General features: G+C 44.3%; 1 protein-coding gene across 3 annotated transcripts in view; it reads right to left on the bottom strand.

Moving 5' to 3' along the window:
* GATA4 (GATA binding protein 4) overlaps positions 1–17267 on the bottom strand; it is a 51439-nt gene that overhangs the window by 9947 nt on the left and 24225 nt on the right. For 2 of the 3 annotated variants that reach the window (XM_059697609.1, XM_059697612.1), the window contains exon 2: positions 1111–1280. In XM_059697609.1, the coding sequence (XP_059553592.1) occupies positions 1111–1280 (170 nt within the window). The remainder of the gene's footprint in view (positions 1–1110; positions 1281–17267) is intronic. The other variant, XM_059697610.1, reaches the window with a different exon arrangement.

Raw genomic sequence — 17267 nt, 5'->3', positions numbered from 1 at the left:
GAGGATTTATTGTATCCAAGTGTCATCAGAGACTGGATGGGCCGTGGGACCTCAAGAAAGGAAAACATCAGGGTTGATCTCCTCTGTTCTTCCCTCCCTAATATACATGAAAGCCAGTATGTATTGGTCAAAATCAAACCATAGTAAGAAAAGCCCACGGAACAAAGAACCAAAAACTCAATTCCAAACTCTTCCTCAGCCACAGGTCAGGTACACACTGTTTAACCTCCCTGGCATTTGGGTTGATCAGTTGAAAAGCGGGTAAGTAACAAAGGAATAAAGGAAGAGTTGACCTTCCTCATGGAGTTGATGGGAGCACAGGAGACGTACAAGAGAACGCTGGACTGGGAACCAGGAAGTCTGGACTCACTCATCTGTGACCCCAGGCAAGCCACTAGCTTTTCTGAGCCTCACTTTTCACTTCTGCATAATTAAGGGCTTGAATTAGATGTTCTTATGAAGATTAATAAATAGAAACCTCATTTAAATTGAAGCTGGGAGGGGCTGTCAGGGGAGTCTCATGTGGTACACTCATCATAATTACTTCAAACAAGAGACATATTTTCCATCTCCAACAGGAAGAAGTTTTTCTACTCTACTACTCCAGCAGGTAGAAGGAGGGTCTTCTCCTCCCCCCACAGGACTTACAGCTCAGCCAATGAAAAGCCACAATACTTCTAACTCCCAGTTTCCTCCAATGGACTCTTTGTTTACAACAGCTCCTCCTTCCTCTATGAAAGAATGTTCCTCTCCTTGTCATCTGGACTTGGCATGGTTCACCAGTGGACCACATGCCCTGAATTACAAATCTTCGTTGTTGCAGAATAAACCCATTTTGCCAGAGAAATATCTGGCTCTTTGCTCAAGGTCAAGTCTGGAAAACCTTGTAGCTCAAGCTAACTTAACTCTAAAGGTGTGAGAAATTACTATGTAGCCTACACCCATCGACCCAACCCCTCAAACCATACCTTCTTCTAAAGATGACTTGAAATCCAAAATTCAAAACCAGTTAATGTCCCACCAAGGTAGGAGCCAGGGGCTGAGAAGAGCGAAATGTGCCCCACCCCCACCCCAGGCTGTTGGACTTCTGTGGTCTGGGTACTCGCTTACCAGCCGGCGCTGGGGCTTGATGAGGGGCCGGTTGATGCCGTTCATCTTGTGGTAAAGGCCACAGGCGTTGCATAGGTAGTGCCCTGTCCCATCCCGCCTCCAGAGTGGGGTAGACATGGCCCCACAGTTGACACACTCTCTGCCTTCCGAGAAGTCATCAAACATATCTACTGGGTGGGAAAGAACACAGAGGATTAATTATTTGTTTATTCATATTAACCTCATGTCAGAAAATCTAGAGACCAAAGAAATAATGCCCTTTCCTTGCAAGGAGTGCAGGATGGATAGCTTTGGGGCCTCACTTTGACCTTAACCCCTGGGGATCTATCTGCTCCAAGGACTGTCATGGGAAGTGGACATGTTTACTGTCGGACATCCCAGACGCAGCAGGGCTCTCCCCAGTCAGGAGACAGGAAGAAAGTCTGGCAGCAACCACCAGCAGCCTGATTTTAGTCCCTCATCTCTCCTTCTGAGCCTGTAACTCTGAGGTTTTTATCTAACACTCAGATCCACTCTGACCTTCTGACTCTCTCTCCCTTTTTCCTCTCAAAATTAAGATTCCTTTGAATAAAAATTATAAATATTTACTTCAGGAAAATAAGAAAACACTGCAATGTGTAAAGAAATATAAATTACATATAATCCTATAACTCGAAGATCACCAGTGTCATTAGCATTTTGTTCTATTATATCCTTTGGAATACTTTATATAAATTGACATATATTTTTGCCTGGTTGAGGTCAAGCTATATAATTTTGAGCCTGTTTTTTCACTTAATGCCAAAGCCTTTCCCACATTAGAAAATCTTCATAAGCTCATTTTGAGTGCAGTATAAGATCCCATCACATAAATGGGCCATCCTTTGATTACCATCATTGACCTTTACTTAATCATTACCCAGTTTTTCACTTTTATTTTGTAAACATGGCTCATTTTGTACACAGATGTTAGCATTTCTGGCTATTTCTTAGGATACTCCCCTAGAAGTAGAATGAACCAAAAGGGAGTACATTTTCTGAAAGTTCTTGAAATTTTAAACTGCCCTGCCCTACCCCCCCCCAAAAAAGGCTGTAATTCATTTCCTCATTTCAATATGCCTGTATGATATTCTGAATCACAATTTGACATATTTTCTTGCTTATTGATACATAAAATAAAGGTACATGTGATAGCAGTGGTGACGGAGTTGATCACACGTCTATGGGAAAGTTGCCATCATTTGTCACTCCCCTGCCCTCCCCCAGCCCCATTACCTTTATCTTCCACGCCTATAGAATTTTACACTTGGTAAATTCCACTCATGTCCAGTTCAGTTGCCCTGGCGAAATCGGCTGGGCCACTTTTGTTATCCCCTGTGATCTATATAAAGCCTGGCTTGGAACTTGCAGAAGTCTCTCTGACTCCGCGAACATGGCTTCCTATTTTGAAAGATGTTTATTATATCTTTTCCGAATGTTCTCTGTCCCTAAATATAGCTACTCTGGTGTCCAGCTTGTCCTTGTCCTACTACCAGGGGCAAGAGTGGATTCTTCTCTAGTAAGGGGGGCAATATTTGAAAGGGAGGGTTCTTTTAATATATTTTTATTGATTTCAGAGAGGAAGGGAGAGGGAGAGAGAGATAGAAACATCAATGATGAGAGAGAATCATTGATCAGCTGCCGCCTGAACGACTCCCACTGGGGATCGAGCCTGCAACCCAAGCTCGTGCCCCTGAGTGGAATCGAATCTGGGACCCTCCAGTCCACAGGCCAACGCTCTATCCACTGAGCCAAACCAGCTAGGGCTGGAGGGGAGGGTTTTTAAGAGCTCTCCCTCCATCAGGACCCAGCCCTGGGGTGTCAGGCTGCACATTCTGCTATTTCTGTGACCCCATGATACCTGCTCTAAGGAAACAGTGGGCTGAAGAAGAGGATGGCCCTCCCCTCAACTCTGGGTACACAAACAGTCATTCGCACCTGCAAACAAGTAGCTGTATGTCTACACCGAGTCAACAGTGTGCAGGTGTGAGGGGCTGTTTGCTCAGGCCAGGGAGCTGAGCACACACTGGTCACAAGAGAGGCTATTTTTGTACCTGGGTCACACTGGGAACCCTGCAGCAAGGTCACCTGCCTGCACAGCCGCACATGAAAAGGAGACTCCGCTCCACAGCTTGCTTCCCCAAGCCTGGGGGAGGCGTGGAGTGAGGAGCAACCTGCCACCACCCTCACTACCATCAAGGCCTCCTCCACCTTCACTTCCAGGCAGGCTCGTACCTGCCCTTGTCTGGGGTTGGTAGCCCTGCTCCCTCAGCCCAGGCCTTCCCTGAGGGAACTGGAAAGGCCAGGAGAGTTCACAGAAGGGCCTTAGACTACCCAGGGGCCCTTGCAATGTCATCATTTTGTTGAGTGTTTGTAATAAACACTAGATGGCACTACAGCCTCAAAATTGAAACAAGACACTGGCTTCTGGTATAAAATCAGGCTTGGGAAGGAAGGATAAGTCTCACCAGTCCTAACCTAGGACAACCCTCTTACTCTTTTTTTTCATGAAAAAATTTAAACATATTCAAAAGTGAACAGAATTTAAAGGTAAACTCTTTTTTTTTCTTTATTTATTTTTTCTTTATTTATTTTTCTTTATTGAATAAGATATTACAAATATGTCCTTAGCTAAACTCTTTTTTAAAAATTACGTTTTTATTAATTTCAAAGAGAGGAAGAGAGAGGGATAGAGAGATAGAAACATCAATTGGCTGTCTCGTGCACTCCCACCACCGGGTATTGAGCACATGCCCTGACCAAGAATTGAATCGGTGACCCCTTGGTTCATAAGTCGATGCTCAATCACTGAGCCACACACCAGCTAGGCAAAATAACTCTATTTAATAATTATTCAGCTCCCAACAACGTGTGCCCACTTTTGTCTCCTATACCTCCACCCACTTCCCCGTCTGGCAGAACTGGAGAAAATCCCACACATTCTACCACTTCATTCACAAATACTTCAGTAAGGAGTTCTCAAGGGTGGTGATCATCTTCTTTGTAAAGATAAGCAATCTGGCTTCTTTCCTACGTTCCGGAGACAAAAAGTGCATAAACCGTTCCTCTTTCTTTCATTTTTTTTTTAAATATACTTTATTGATGTTTTACAGAGAGGAAATGAGAGGGATAGAGAGTTAGAAACATCAACCAGCTGCCTCCTGCACACCCCCCACTGGGGATGTGCCCGCAACCAAGGTACATGCCCTTGACCGGAATCGAACCTGGGACCCTTGAGTCCGCAGGCCAATGCTCTATCCATTGAGCCAAACCAGTTAGGGCCGTTCCTCTTTCTTTTCCCTTCACACTTACTGTTTTATAGTTGGGCAGACTCATCTAAGAGGCCACCTAACAACCCTCGGCTGGTTCCTGGCCTTTTACTGCTTTGAGAAGCCAACACAAAGGTTTGCCTAAGGACAGTGATGGCGAACCTATGACACGCGTGTCAGAGGTGACACGCGAACTCATTTTTTTTGGTTGATTTTTCTTTGTTAAATGGCATTTAAATATATAAAATAAATATCAAAAATAAGTATTTGTTTTACTCTGGTTGCAAATATCAAAAAATTTCTATATGTGACACGGCACCAGAGTTAAGTTAGGGTTTTTCAAAATGCTGACATGCCGAGCTCAAAAGGTTCGCCACCACTGCCTTAGGAACTCCTTCAAGCTTGCCTCCCAGAATGGGTTACACAGCCAAGCAACTATTTGACTGGCCAGGGAAAGGCATTGGAGGCTGGTAAGTACGTACAACTATTTACCAAGCATCTGCTATTTAAGCACTTGTACAGATGTCATAGGGGCTAAGGTGAGTCTTACTCTCAGAATGCTAATGACCTAACTTGGGAAATTGAGCCAGAACACCAATTTCGAGTAACAACGTTACTCAACTCATTTTCAGAACATACCTTAACCAAGCTGGGGCTTTGGGTGGCAGAAACTTCTTGTCTAGGGTGGAAAGTGCAGAAGTCCGACTCAGATCGAAAGGTCGGGGGGTCACACCAGCAGCCACAGGAAAGAACTGAATGGGAGGGCAAGGCCATCCTTCCTAAAGGCACTCCCCCCACCCCACCCCCACCCCCATCAGACACATGTCTTCCCCACAACCCCTACATCTTCAAATCTGCACAAGTCCATATTCTCTACCAGAAAATTGCCGTCCAACCTACCCAATGAACAGTTATATCATTTTAAGTGATTATTATAAAGACCATGTGCCAATAGAGGAAAATGCTTATCCGACATGTTAAATAAAAAATGCAGCACACAAAATGCCATGTAAGGAACTTCTGTTAGGCTACTTGGATTGTATGAACATATATATATATTGATTTCAGAGAGGAAAGAGAGAGAGAGAGAGAGAGAGGAATGATGAGAATCATTGATCGGCTGCCTCCTGCATGCCCCCTACTGGGGATGGAGCCTGCAACCTGAGCATGTGTCCTTGACCGGAATCGAACCCAGGACCCTTCAGTCCACAGGCCAATACTCTATCCACTTAGCCAAACCAGCTAGGGCTGAACTTATCTTTAAAACAACAACAAAAACACCATTCTGTAATGTCATAATTGCCTGTTTTTAAAATCTGACCAAAAAAAAATTAAAATGAAACAAAAATAATTTTGATCAGACTACCTCAAGCAACTCCCAGTCCACTATGGAGGAAGGAACTATTTTACTCTCTTATATTTGACACGTGTCTCTCCTGCACCCCCACCCCTTGGACTGAAAAACGGAGAGAAAGAAGTGCAAGCCCTGCTGCTTAGCACCCACTGGGGAAAACGGGAGGTGACAGGCTGTGAGCCCCAAACCAGCACTAGTGTCTAGAGGTGTGTACCTTGGTAACAGCCACCCCTTATTCCCTCATTAGAAATGGGTAGGGCGGGACTTCCTGAGGGCAGCGGGCAGCAGCCTGAAGCCAGTTCCTAAGCCTGATTTCTAAGGCAGAAGGGCACAGCTATGGCCTTGACTTAGGAAAGCCCCACCCACCGGGTGCTGGGCACCATGGGAATCGGCCCTGCCACTGAGAAGGCAGGGGGAAGCCAGCTCTGGGGAAGTGGGTCAGCATCACCCCACATCCAGAGGAAAGACTTGTAATAATAATTGTGAAGTACTTTGCAAATAAAAGGAAAAACTCACAACAATGGCTGTAAAGTGCTTTGTAAACACCACATGAGATAACAATGATGGATTATTGTTAGGGTTGGAGGGGTTGAGAGGGAGTGGGGAAGACCAGGGACAAACTTTGGTGTGCTGCGTTATGGGGGGAGAGAGGGGACAAACAAAAGAGCTAGAAGATTTGGGGATCTGTTTTTTTCTCAAACCACTGGGGCCATGCTCGGAACTGTAAATCTCTATCGCTCTCACGCTCCTCCAAGTTCGAGAATACAGGCAGGGAATGAACTGGCAGCAAGGTAGACAGAATATATGTAAGAGGTCTCACAGCTGCTGCTCATGGGAAATATTAATTCATGATTATTTCAGCAAACAAAAGCACAAAATGAATTGAGCCCTAACCCCAAGAATGGGACTCTAGCGCCTCACTTCCATCCATGCCCCATTATAGCAGATGTTTTTCAAAGAGGGAAACAAACTCAGCCTGATTTCTTAGGCATCCAATTTAGAATGAATCTTCCTGGGAATTAAGGCAAAATACTCTCCCCCAAGTGCCTGAAAGAAAAACGTGGGCCTGGAGGTAGAAGGATCCCCCCCCGCCCCCCCCCCCCCCCGCCCCCCATGACTTCCCTACAGAGAACTGATGCAATCAAGGCAAGGACTCCGACCTCTCCCCTGACCTGCCCCATCCATCTCAGGGAACCACCCACAGGCAGGGTAAGAGGGTGAGACAGTAGGGCTGGAAGAAGGAAAGGTCAAGAAGAAGAGGGGGGAAGCAGGAGGAAGAAGAGAGAGAAATCAGAGGCCAGGGCCAGGGTTGGCAACACCCACTGGGCACAGCCCAAAGGCTGGACTTGTCTTCCGACTGCAGGAGAGAAAGCTCAGGCTGAGATGCTGCCGCATGTGTGCCAACCCGCTGGGCCAGTGGCACAGAGCCTGGCTCTGCTCTGCGGCAGAGGTGCCCTCAAGCCCTCCCTCTTTTGAGGGGCTTCCTCTTGCTACCGGGAAAAGCTGGGTCTTGAGTCAGAACCCATGGTGGAGCAACCTTGCTCTGTTCACCCTCAGAGGCTGGGGGTATCTGGTCTTAGGCCATCTACTGTTTCTGGATGTGGGGCACTGAAGCCCAAATGTGTCTGCTCCGCTTGCCCCTGTGAAAGTGCTGGACATAGATATATATGAGACAAACTTGGGGCAAAATCCCTGCCCAGCCCAGTTGGCGTGGCTCAGTGGTTGAGCGTTGACCTATGAACCAGGACAGTGATGGCGAACCTATGACACGCGTGTCAGAGGTGACACACAAACTCATTTTTTTTGGTTGATTTTTCTTTGTTAAATGGCATTTAAATATATAAAATAAATCTCAAAAATATAAGTCTTTGTTTTACTCTGGTTGCAAATATCAAAAAATTTCTAGATGTGACACGGCACCAGAGTTAAGTTAGGGTTTTTCAAAATGCTGACACACTGAGCTCAAAAGGTTCGCCATCACTGAACCAGGAGGTCACGGTTTGAGATCATATATATATATATAAATTTATTTATTTATTTTTAAATCCCTGCCCAGAGTTGTTTTGGTCTAGATGGGGATACACACCTCAAAACAAATAATTATATAACACAATGGAAAATACCCATACCCAGGGCAGCTAGCTATTCAATGCTACAAAATAGAGGCCAGAAAGGATCCAAGGCCTGGGCAATGAGAGGGGAGGGGCCTGCCCAGAGACCTCCCCAGGAGCCAAAGGGGCTTCAGGAACAAAGTCTCTAGCCCCACCCATATGTCCCCTGCTGAACCCTAGACCCGAGTCCCATCCAAAGTTCACCAGAGATTGTGCATGGATTTCCTGACAGGCCCAGATCTGTCCCCGGGGCTGGCGCCTGGGTCTGGGGCATGGGGAGCAAACAAATCCTGAGGTTTTTCTGGCAGCTCCGGAGCCTTTGGTCTTCTGGGCTTTGTCAGGCTTGGCCTGTGACAGGAGGCTGCCGAGGGGAGAGCAGACACAGCTCAAGCGGCGTCCAGGCTGGCGGGGATCAGAGCACCTATTTTGGAAGCTCCCACAGCCGCTGAACAGAAGCGGCTCTTGCCACAGGCTGGGCCAGGGTTGCCCTGTGGAGTTTGGGGCCTCTGCGTCTCAGCGCCAAAGAACAAAATGCTGGTGGTTCATAGAGATTAGCCCGTACGATTCGGACTGCGGTTTCATGAGATGCAGAACATTTTTACAATTTTACAAACAAGGACACTGAGAACAGTCCATATGAAATTTTTAGCACACTACATTTCTTTTTTTAAATATATTTTTATTCATTTCAGAGAGGAAAGGAGAGGGAGAGAGCGATAGAAACATCAATGACGAGAGAGAGAATCACTGATAGGCTGCCTCCTGCATGTCCTCCACTGGGGACTGAGCCGACACCCCGGCAAAGTGCCGTGACTTCCTGGTTATAGGTCGGAGCTCAACCACTGATCCATGTGGGCTGGGTGTAGCCCACTACATTTCTTAATAGCCACTGGAAAATATGACTCCTCCCCCTCCCCCCCATCTCTCTCTCACACACACACCCTCTAATGCTGATCTAAGAGCCTGGGTTTGGGCTTAAGGTAAGAGTTAAAGAATGTGACATTCAGGTTTTTTAAAAAAATCACAAAGAAGCAAGGACATTCTGAAAGGAAGAGAAAAAAGCACCAAAAACAGGGAGGGAGGGAGAGAAAGAAGGGGCTACTCAATGATTGAATTGTCATAATTTCTATATTCAAAACTTGCCCTTATGCTGGTATTTTGTCCTTCTTGGTGTTTTTGTGAGCACTGTTTTGCCCAGCTGTCTCCTTGTCCTCTGTGGGCTTTCTCCCCACCTCCCATCCACCACTGATCAGTGAAAGAGCTGCCTGGACCTCAGGAGGAGCTGGACAGGCTGCTGTGTCCAGAAGACGCCTGTCCTACTGCCCCCACCCTCCCAAACCTGGCCTCACCAGCTTCCTCTTTTCTGCCACTCCTTGGTGCTGAGAAGGATGCCACATAACTCATCATCCAGAACGGGACACTTCTGAGGAAAAGAGGCTTATTACTAACTAGAGGCCTGGTGCATGAATTTGTGCATGGGTGGGGTCCGGCTGGCTCCGCCCCCGATATGGGGGTGGGGCAATCAGGGATGGGGCCAGCCAGGGGGAGGGACCGTGGGCAGTTGGCTGGCCGGCCAGCCCGCCTCCTGGTCAAACTCCAAGTCGAGGGGACAGTTTGCATATTAGCCTTTTATTATATAGGATTATTCTGGGACAAGAGGCTTAAAATACGGATGTGTGGCCACTCTCAGCAGCACTCCAGGGGTGAGGCCCACATCCCTGACATGCTTACTCCCTCTATGTTTCCCTACACACTGCTTTCTCCTCAACATCAGCATCTGACTACGAAGTGGGCTGAGTCACCACTTCCCAGATAAGGTGCATGCAGAATGCAAGGAAAGAGGTGCATGAAATGACTCTAAATGCCTGTGCTTAGTTGGCCATTGACATCTCACAACCTCCTGGTTCAGCCTTAGCCTCTGCTTTAGTCATGGGATTCCTGACTGAGCATCAGCAATTGAAAATGTTTGCCACTTCCTGGACTCTGGGTTCTAAGTTTAAACTGTGCCCTCTGTTCACTGGACCCTACCTCGTTCAGTGGCTATGACCACCCGTTATCCCCTAATCACTGCTCCCCCAGTACTGGCTTATCTCAATTGAGGCTTTAAGGCTCTTGGAGGGCAGGAGGCAAAATTGGAAGTGATGCCCTGGCCGGTGTTGCACACCGGTTAGAGAGTAGGCCAGCACACCAAAGGGTCTCGGGTTCGATTCTGGGTCCAGGGCACAAACCTGAGTTGCAGGTCTGATCCCAGACCCCAGAGGCAACCAATCAATATGTCTCTGTCACATCGATGTGTCTCTCCCCTCACACACACACCTTCCACTCCCTCCAAAAAATCGATGGAAAAAATATCCTTGGATGAGGATTAACAAAACAAAACAGCACTGGAAGTGATATTTGGATGATTCCATGAACATGCAGTAGAAGAAACCAAGGTTCAGAGAAGGTGAATGACTCACCTAAGCTTCTAGGATAGTGATTTTCAACCTTTTCATCTCGTGGCACACATAAACTAATTACTAAAATTTTGTGGCACACCAAAAAATAGAATTTTTGCCAATCTGACTGAAAAAAGGTATAATTTTGAATCAGATATTGCATGTTTTAAAATTTTTTTCAGTACACCAGTTGAAAATCGCTGTTCTAGAACATTCTGTAACCTGATCCTCACCACACTGCCCTCAGGCTGGGTCACTCCTACGGTACTCAGCACACACCAGAATCCCCATGCACATTGACCAATCAGATTTCAACAAAAGCCAGAGCCCTAATGTATTTTAATGAAGCATCAGTAATGCCAGCAGGATGGTTTACATCTGAGGGCTCTGCTCCCGGCCCATTTGACTGCCTGGCCACTGAGATGCCATGTTCCTGGACACACACAATAATTCTTCTGAGAGAATTATTTACGCAGGCCCAACGGTTTTCATATATACATAATGTGTGTGTATATAATTACATGTAACAGATGGATGGGTGGATACGGAAAAGTACTCCATGATGCATTAAAAACCAGCCCACTCTTGCTAGTGATAAAACTGCCCTAATTATTCATGGGACTACATCAAAAGGATACACCCTCCTCCCCCCAAAAGAGGAAGACAGAAATGTTTATTTTTAAGATATTCATGGAAAAATACTGGAAACAATCCAAATATCTACTGATAGGGAATAAGAAAACTAAGTAGTAATAAAAATATATGAACGTTTGGTTTTTTAAATGACAACTACATAGACTATGTTAAGATTTTCTCTTCCTGTAACATGATTTAAATTCATTAAATAAGCAGCCAATGAAGTAGCATTTCTATATCTGGGGAAGAGTGCTGAAGGCAGACGGAACAGCACTGCCAAAGCTCTGAGCTTCAGGGAAATGAACAGTTAATAATAACATCATGCAACATGAAAGAAGCCAGTCACAAAAGATCACTGGAGGTCTTCTGTCCAGAATGGACAAATCCCTGGAGACAGAAAGTCGATCTGTGGTTGCAAGAGGCGAAGGGAGAGGGAAATTGGAATGATTATAAATGGGTACGAGATTCTTTTGGGAGTGGTAAAAGAAATTGTTCTAAAATTATGAGCTGGCCTGGCTGGCATGGCTCAGTGGTTGAATGTCAACCTATGAACCAGGAGGTCACAGTTTGATTGCTGGTTAGGGCACATGCCCGGGCTCGATCCCCAGTGTGGGGCATGCAAAAGGCAGCCGATCAATGATTCTCTCTCATCATTGATATTTCTATCTCTCTCTCCCTCTCTGAAACCAATAAAAATATATTTTAAAAAATAAAATAATGAGCTGGATACACGACTCTGGAATGTACTAAAATCCACTAACTATACGCACTTTACATGAGTGAACTTTATAGAATGCAAATTACTTATTAATGATGCTGTTACAATACAACTAACAAGAAATTAAATTAAATTTTAAAAAAGCATCTCTGCTTAGGAGTTAGAAGATTGGAGATATCTACTTTCTTTCTTTAAAAAAAATATTTTATTGATTTTTTACAGAGAGGAAGGGAGAGGGATACAGACCTAGGAACATCAATCAGCTGCCTCCTGCACACCCCCTACTGGGGATGTGCCCGCAACCAAGGTACATGCCCTTGACCGAAATCGAACCTGGGACCCTTCAGTCTGCAGGTCGATGCTCTATCCACTGAGCCAAACCAGTTAGGGCTCTAAGCAGATTCTTAACCTCACCTACCCACTGTCATCTCTCACGGTGCCCTGGTTCCTGTCCTGTCCCCAGAGGCCCCCAGCCCAGCCTTCACAGGCAGACGCAGTTCCCAGTGGATCTGGCATGGCTTCCAGTGCTCAGCTCTACACACGCACGCCGCCGATTCAGACCTTGTTCCTTTTACTAATTAGGAAAACCGAGCGGGAGCTTTGGGCAGGCCCTCTATCAGCGCCAGTACAGGAGACTTAAAGCAGGCCCGGCTGCACCGCCCTCTCCAGCTTGTTACAAGCTGGCAGGATGGAAAGGAAATTCTGAACAAATTGCCAGACCAGCTCCCTCAGGGACCAAGACAATGGGTCTGGAGGGAAAAGGCCTTTCCTTCCAGCCCCGCAGCCGTCAAGAGGAAACAACTTCCCTTTCACCTCCTGGAATGGCAGCAGCCAGCCAGCCAGCGGGGGAGATTTATGGAGATATAATGTGACCTCTTTATTGCCCTGAATGCTAAGGAGGCATTTCAGGGGAGATTTACGCCTTTTAGAAGGGGAGGGGGGCAAGGGTGTAGAAAAACATAAGCGCTAAGCACGAGACTGTTTTCCCCTCTGGGGGTTTCTTGGGGATTACTTAATCAAATCAAGGTTAAGTTCAATCGCCAGCACTTTACATCTTCCCCTACTAATCCACAGTTACCCTGCAAGCTTTTTGCACAAAATGTGGAGTCTAAGGAGAGCTGGCAGGGCTCTGTTTAGCTCTGAGTTCAGTTAACACAAAACAAAAAGTAAAGATGAAGATTATATACAGAACGGCCAGGAGGCGTTTCCCCTCCTAGCAATGGACCTGGGGAGTGCACATTTGACTTGCCCACGCTTAGCATCTTCTTTGTAAAATGAGGGTGTCCGACCACATGATCTTCTAGAAAATGACCCCAGGTTAATATCAGATCAAATGTGTAAATTACTCTGCACCGGTGTTGTTTTCTGAATCCTTTCTTCAAAGAAAATCTTACTTGCGGAAGCCTGACATAAAAAGACAGAGAAGTGGAGCTGATTGGGTGAAAAGATAACCAGGCCCTTTCCAAATCCCCTGGACATTATGTCCACATAGTGGTGTCCTTGAGGAAGGTCCTCCAACCGCTAGAGGGTGCAAATACAGGAATGTTACTTAGGACTCTTCCAATAATATGAATGTGGCTCATTCGCTGCTTCGACACCAAAGACTACATTTACCAGATTAAAGGCTGGGATTAATAAGATCCAATTCCAGAATTAATGAGGTGGAAATGTTCGCCAACATTAATTTTACCTCTCTTGCTCTGGTCTCCACAAATCAAAAGTGAAGTATTTGAAGAATAAGATGATTTTGGAATCATCCAACTTGGCACTATAGTGTAACTCTTCTCATTCACATATCTAAAAAAGTTTCCCCCTAATTATGTTTAAAGTATGCAATTCATAATTGCTATAAATATTTAAACAGTACAGAAGGATATCAGATTACCAAATTACTATTATCCCATCCCCTTAAGGAAAAAGTGACTAACAAGTTTTCTATTTTTCTAGACATTTCCTACTTTATTATAATTTTTATTTTTAGAAATTACGAAAAAATATCAACAGCAATAGAGCAATCCCTTTTATTCCCTGTCCCCATCTCTTAATGCAGCTATTATTCTAAATTTGGTATACAACTTTCCAACCCATTTTCATACTTTTAGATACCTCTGAACACTGTAATGATTTTTGTGCTTTTAAAATTTACTTTAATGCCATCATACTATACATCACATTTACAAATTTACTTTTAAAATATGAAATGGTTCAGTAACTGAGGGAAAAAAAGAATAAAAACACTCTTGTCTAGCTGGCATGGCTCAGTGTTTGAGCATCGACCTATGAACCAGGAAGTCATGGTTCGATTCCCGGTCAGGGCACATGCCTGGCTTTTGGGCTCAATCCCCAGTGTGGGACGTGCAGAAGGCAGCCAATCAATGACATTTTCTCATCATTGATGTTTCTATCTCTCTCTCCCTCTCCTTTCCTCTCTAAAATCAATTTATTTATTTATTTATTTTTTTAAATATATTTTATTGATTTTTTACAGAGAGGAAGGGAGAGAGATAGAGAGTTAGAAACATCGATGAGAGAGAAACATCGATCAGCTGCCTCCTGCACACTCCCCACTGGGGATGTGCCCGCAACCCAGGTACATGCCCTTGACCGGAATCGAACCTGGGACCTTTCAGTCCGCAAGCCGATGCTCTATCCACTGAGCCAAACCGGTTTCGGCTAAAATCAATTTAAAAAAATAAAAAGAAAAACACTCTTGCACCCACCACCTAGTTTTGCCAGATCTTAACATTTTGCTATATTTGCTTCAGATATTTCTTTTTTAAAAAAATATATATTTTATTGATTTTTTACATAGAGGAAGGGAGAGGGATAGAGAGTTAGAAACATCAATGAGAGAAAAACATCGATCAGCTGCCTCCTGCACGCCCCCTACTGGGGATGTGCCTGCAACCAAGGTACATGCCCTTGACCAGAATCGAACCTGGGACCCTTCAGTCCGCAGGCCAACGTTCTATCCACTGAGCCAAACCGGTTAGGGCTGCTTCAGATATTTCTAAAAAAAAAAATGAAAAATTGCAGAAACAACTGATTCTTCTGTGTATCTTGTCATCCCAGTCTCCTCCTTCCCTCTATCCTGAATGTGATGTTTGATTCATATAAATGTTTTTCCTCTTGCAATATGTGTATATTTTTTCAAAAACAATACATATTTTTGCACATTTTAAACTTCATAGAAATAACATGCTATATGTATGCTCTTTCAAGTTCTATTTTTTTGAGTTTTAATTATGCTCATACACGTGCAGCTACTTTGAGTTGCTTTGTAGTTTTCTATTATATTGACATATATTTAATTTGTTTATTTCCTCATTGATGTATATTCAGGTTGTTTTTAATTTTTGCTATAATAAATGCTGCAACATGCATCCTGGTACATATTTGTTTATACACATGAGAAAAGTTTTTCTAGGACACATTACACATTATAAAAGTGTTAAAAATATATTAATAAAACAAATGTTTGGTTTTGGTGCTGTTTAGCAATGCATCTGTCAGTTTTTGCTAGGTTATACTATAACAAATAATCCCCAAATCTCAGTGCCTTGCTATATTAAAGATTTATTTTCTGCCAAAACCGGTTTGGCTTGGTGGATAGAGCGTCGGCCTGCAGACTGAAGGGTCCCAGGTTCGATTCCGGTCAAGGGCATGTACCTCGGTTGCGGGCACATCCCCGGTGGGGGATGTGCAGGAGGCAGCTGATCGATGTTTCTAACTCTCTATCTCTCTCCCTTCCTCTCTGTAAAAAATCAATAAAATATATTTTTTTTAAAAAAGATTTATTTTCTGCTCTTCTTATTACATGTCAGTTGCAAGCTGGCTGAAGTTCTATTACATGTATGTGCTTCACTCTGGGACCCAGGCTGAAGGCAACACCTCTATCTATCTGAGTCATACCAGCCTCGTAGCAGAGGACATCAGAAAGTGATGTCAGACCACATTATGGCTCTTAAAGCCTGTGCTTGGCAATTGCACAAGTGGCTTCTACTCACATGTCATTGATCAAAGCAAGTCTTACAGGGAAGCCCATGTTATCAGGTGAGGAATAGAATCCTCCCCTGAGAAGGAGCAACTGGGAAGAACAGTGCCATCTGCCTTGAACACAACTGGGATCAGACCATCACACTCTTTATAGCTTGGTTTCTTCATGGAAGCACATTTATTTGGACATTTTCCAATATCTGTACAGATCTACCTCACTTTTTAAAGAGAATTTATTAGTTTTACAAGGTAAAGGTATATAACATTCTTTTTTTCTGATTGCTGTCCATTCCCAGCTGCCAGCTCAGGGCGTATTTATTTATTTAAATGTATTTTTATTGATGTAAGAGAGGAAAGGGGAGAGATACAGAGAGAAACATCAACGATGAGAGAGAATCATTGATTGGCTGCCTCACTGGGGATTAAGCCTGCAATGCAGGCATGTGCCCTGACCAGGAATCAAACCCAGGACCTTTCAGTCCATAGGCCAAGGCTCTATCCACTGAGCCAAACCGACTAGGGCAACATTTACATTCTAGTCCATGATTCCCAAAGTTGTGTAGCTGCACTTTTGAAAGGATCCAATGCTCAAGCCTTCTTTCTAAAAATTATCTTGGCTATTTTTGCACAGTAACTCTTCCATGCAAATATTACTAGAGGCTTGGTGCACAAATTCGTGCATGGGTGGGATTCGGCTGGATCAGGCTGGGCTGGCTGGGGGGAGGGGCCACGGGCAGTTGGCCGGCCAGCCCAGCCCCCTAGTCGAACTTCTGGTTGAGGGGATAATTTGCATATTAGCCTTTTATCATATAGGATAATCAGCTTGACAAGTTGTATTTAAGAAATCCTTCTGGGATGTTTTCTGGGACTGCACTAAATTTATAGATCTGTTTGGGGGTATTTGTAAGAAAAAATACCGCTAAATTTCCAATCCAAGAACACTGTCTTTTCCCATTTATTCATGTCTTCTTAACGTTTTATAGCTTTCTCCATAGAGACCGTACATGTTTACCAAAGTTAACCATTCTTTCACCTGCACATAATGAAACATTGCTTCTTCCTTTCTAATCTCATTTACTTTATTACCAGGAAATTTACACCTGGCTGGAGATCTAACAGGTATAGGTCGGCTCTCAAAGTTTTCCCCTCAATGTGGTATGAATTTCTATTACATTTCACAGTATTTCTGTAATTGGGGTATGATTTGTTTCCCACTTCCATGGATGATGAAAATTTTACCTTATATTGGGGGTTCTTTTCATCTGACTTGTTGGTGTTCAGGAAGGAAGGGGAGAAAGCACACCTTTGCTATGCTATCTCTCACAGGAAGTCTTCACAATGCACACATCCCCTCAAACCTATTGCCTGTTCTTTCTCGTCCTATCACTAGCCTGCCCAGGCTACCCCAAGTTTTCCATGGGTTTATTAGGCAATTAATCTCATCGATCTTGAATTACCTATTTTATCCTTGTCTTCTAGTATCATTTAGATCTTTGGGTGTTATTTCATCCTTTTCTCCGAAACCATATTTTCTTCCTAAGCCAAATTATAAGCACAAATGAGATCAGGGTATATTTTATACCTTGTTCATGGGGTTAGTTTTATTTTCTTTCTCTT

This window comes from Myotis daubentonii, chromosome 5, assembly GCF_963259705.1.
Source record: "Myotis daubentonii chromosome 5, mMyoDau2.1, whole genome shotgun sequence".
NCBI lineage: Eukaryota > Metazoa > Chordata > Mammalia > Chiroptera > Vespertilionidae > Myotis > Myotis daubentonii.
This window is presented reverse-complemented; position numbering and strand designations above follow the sequence as displayed.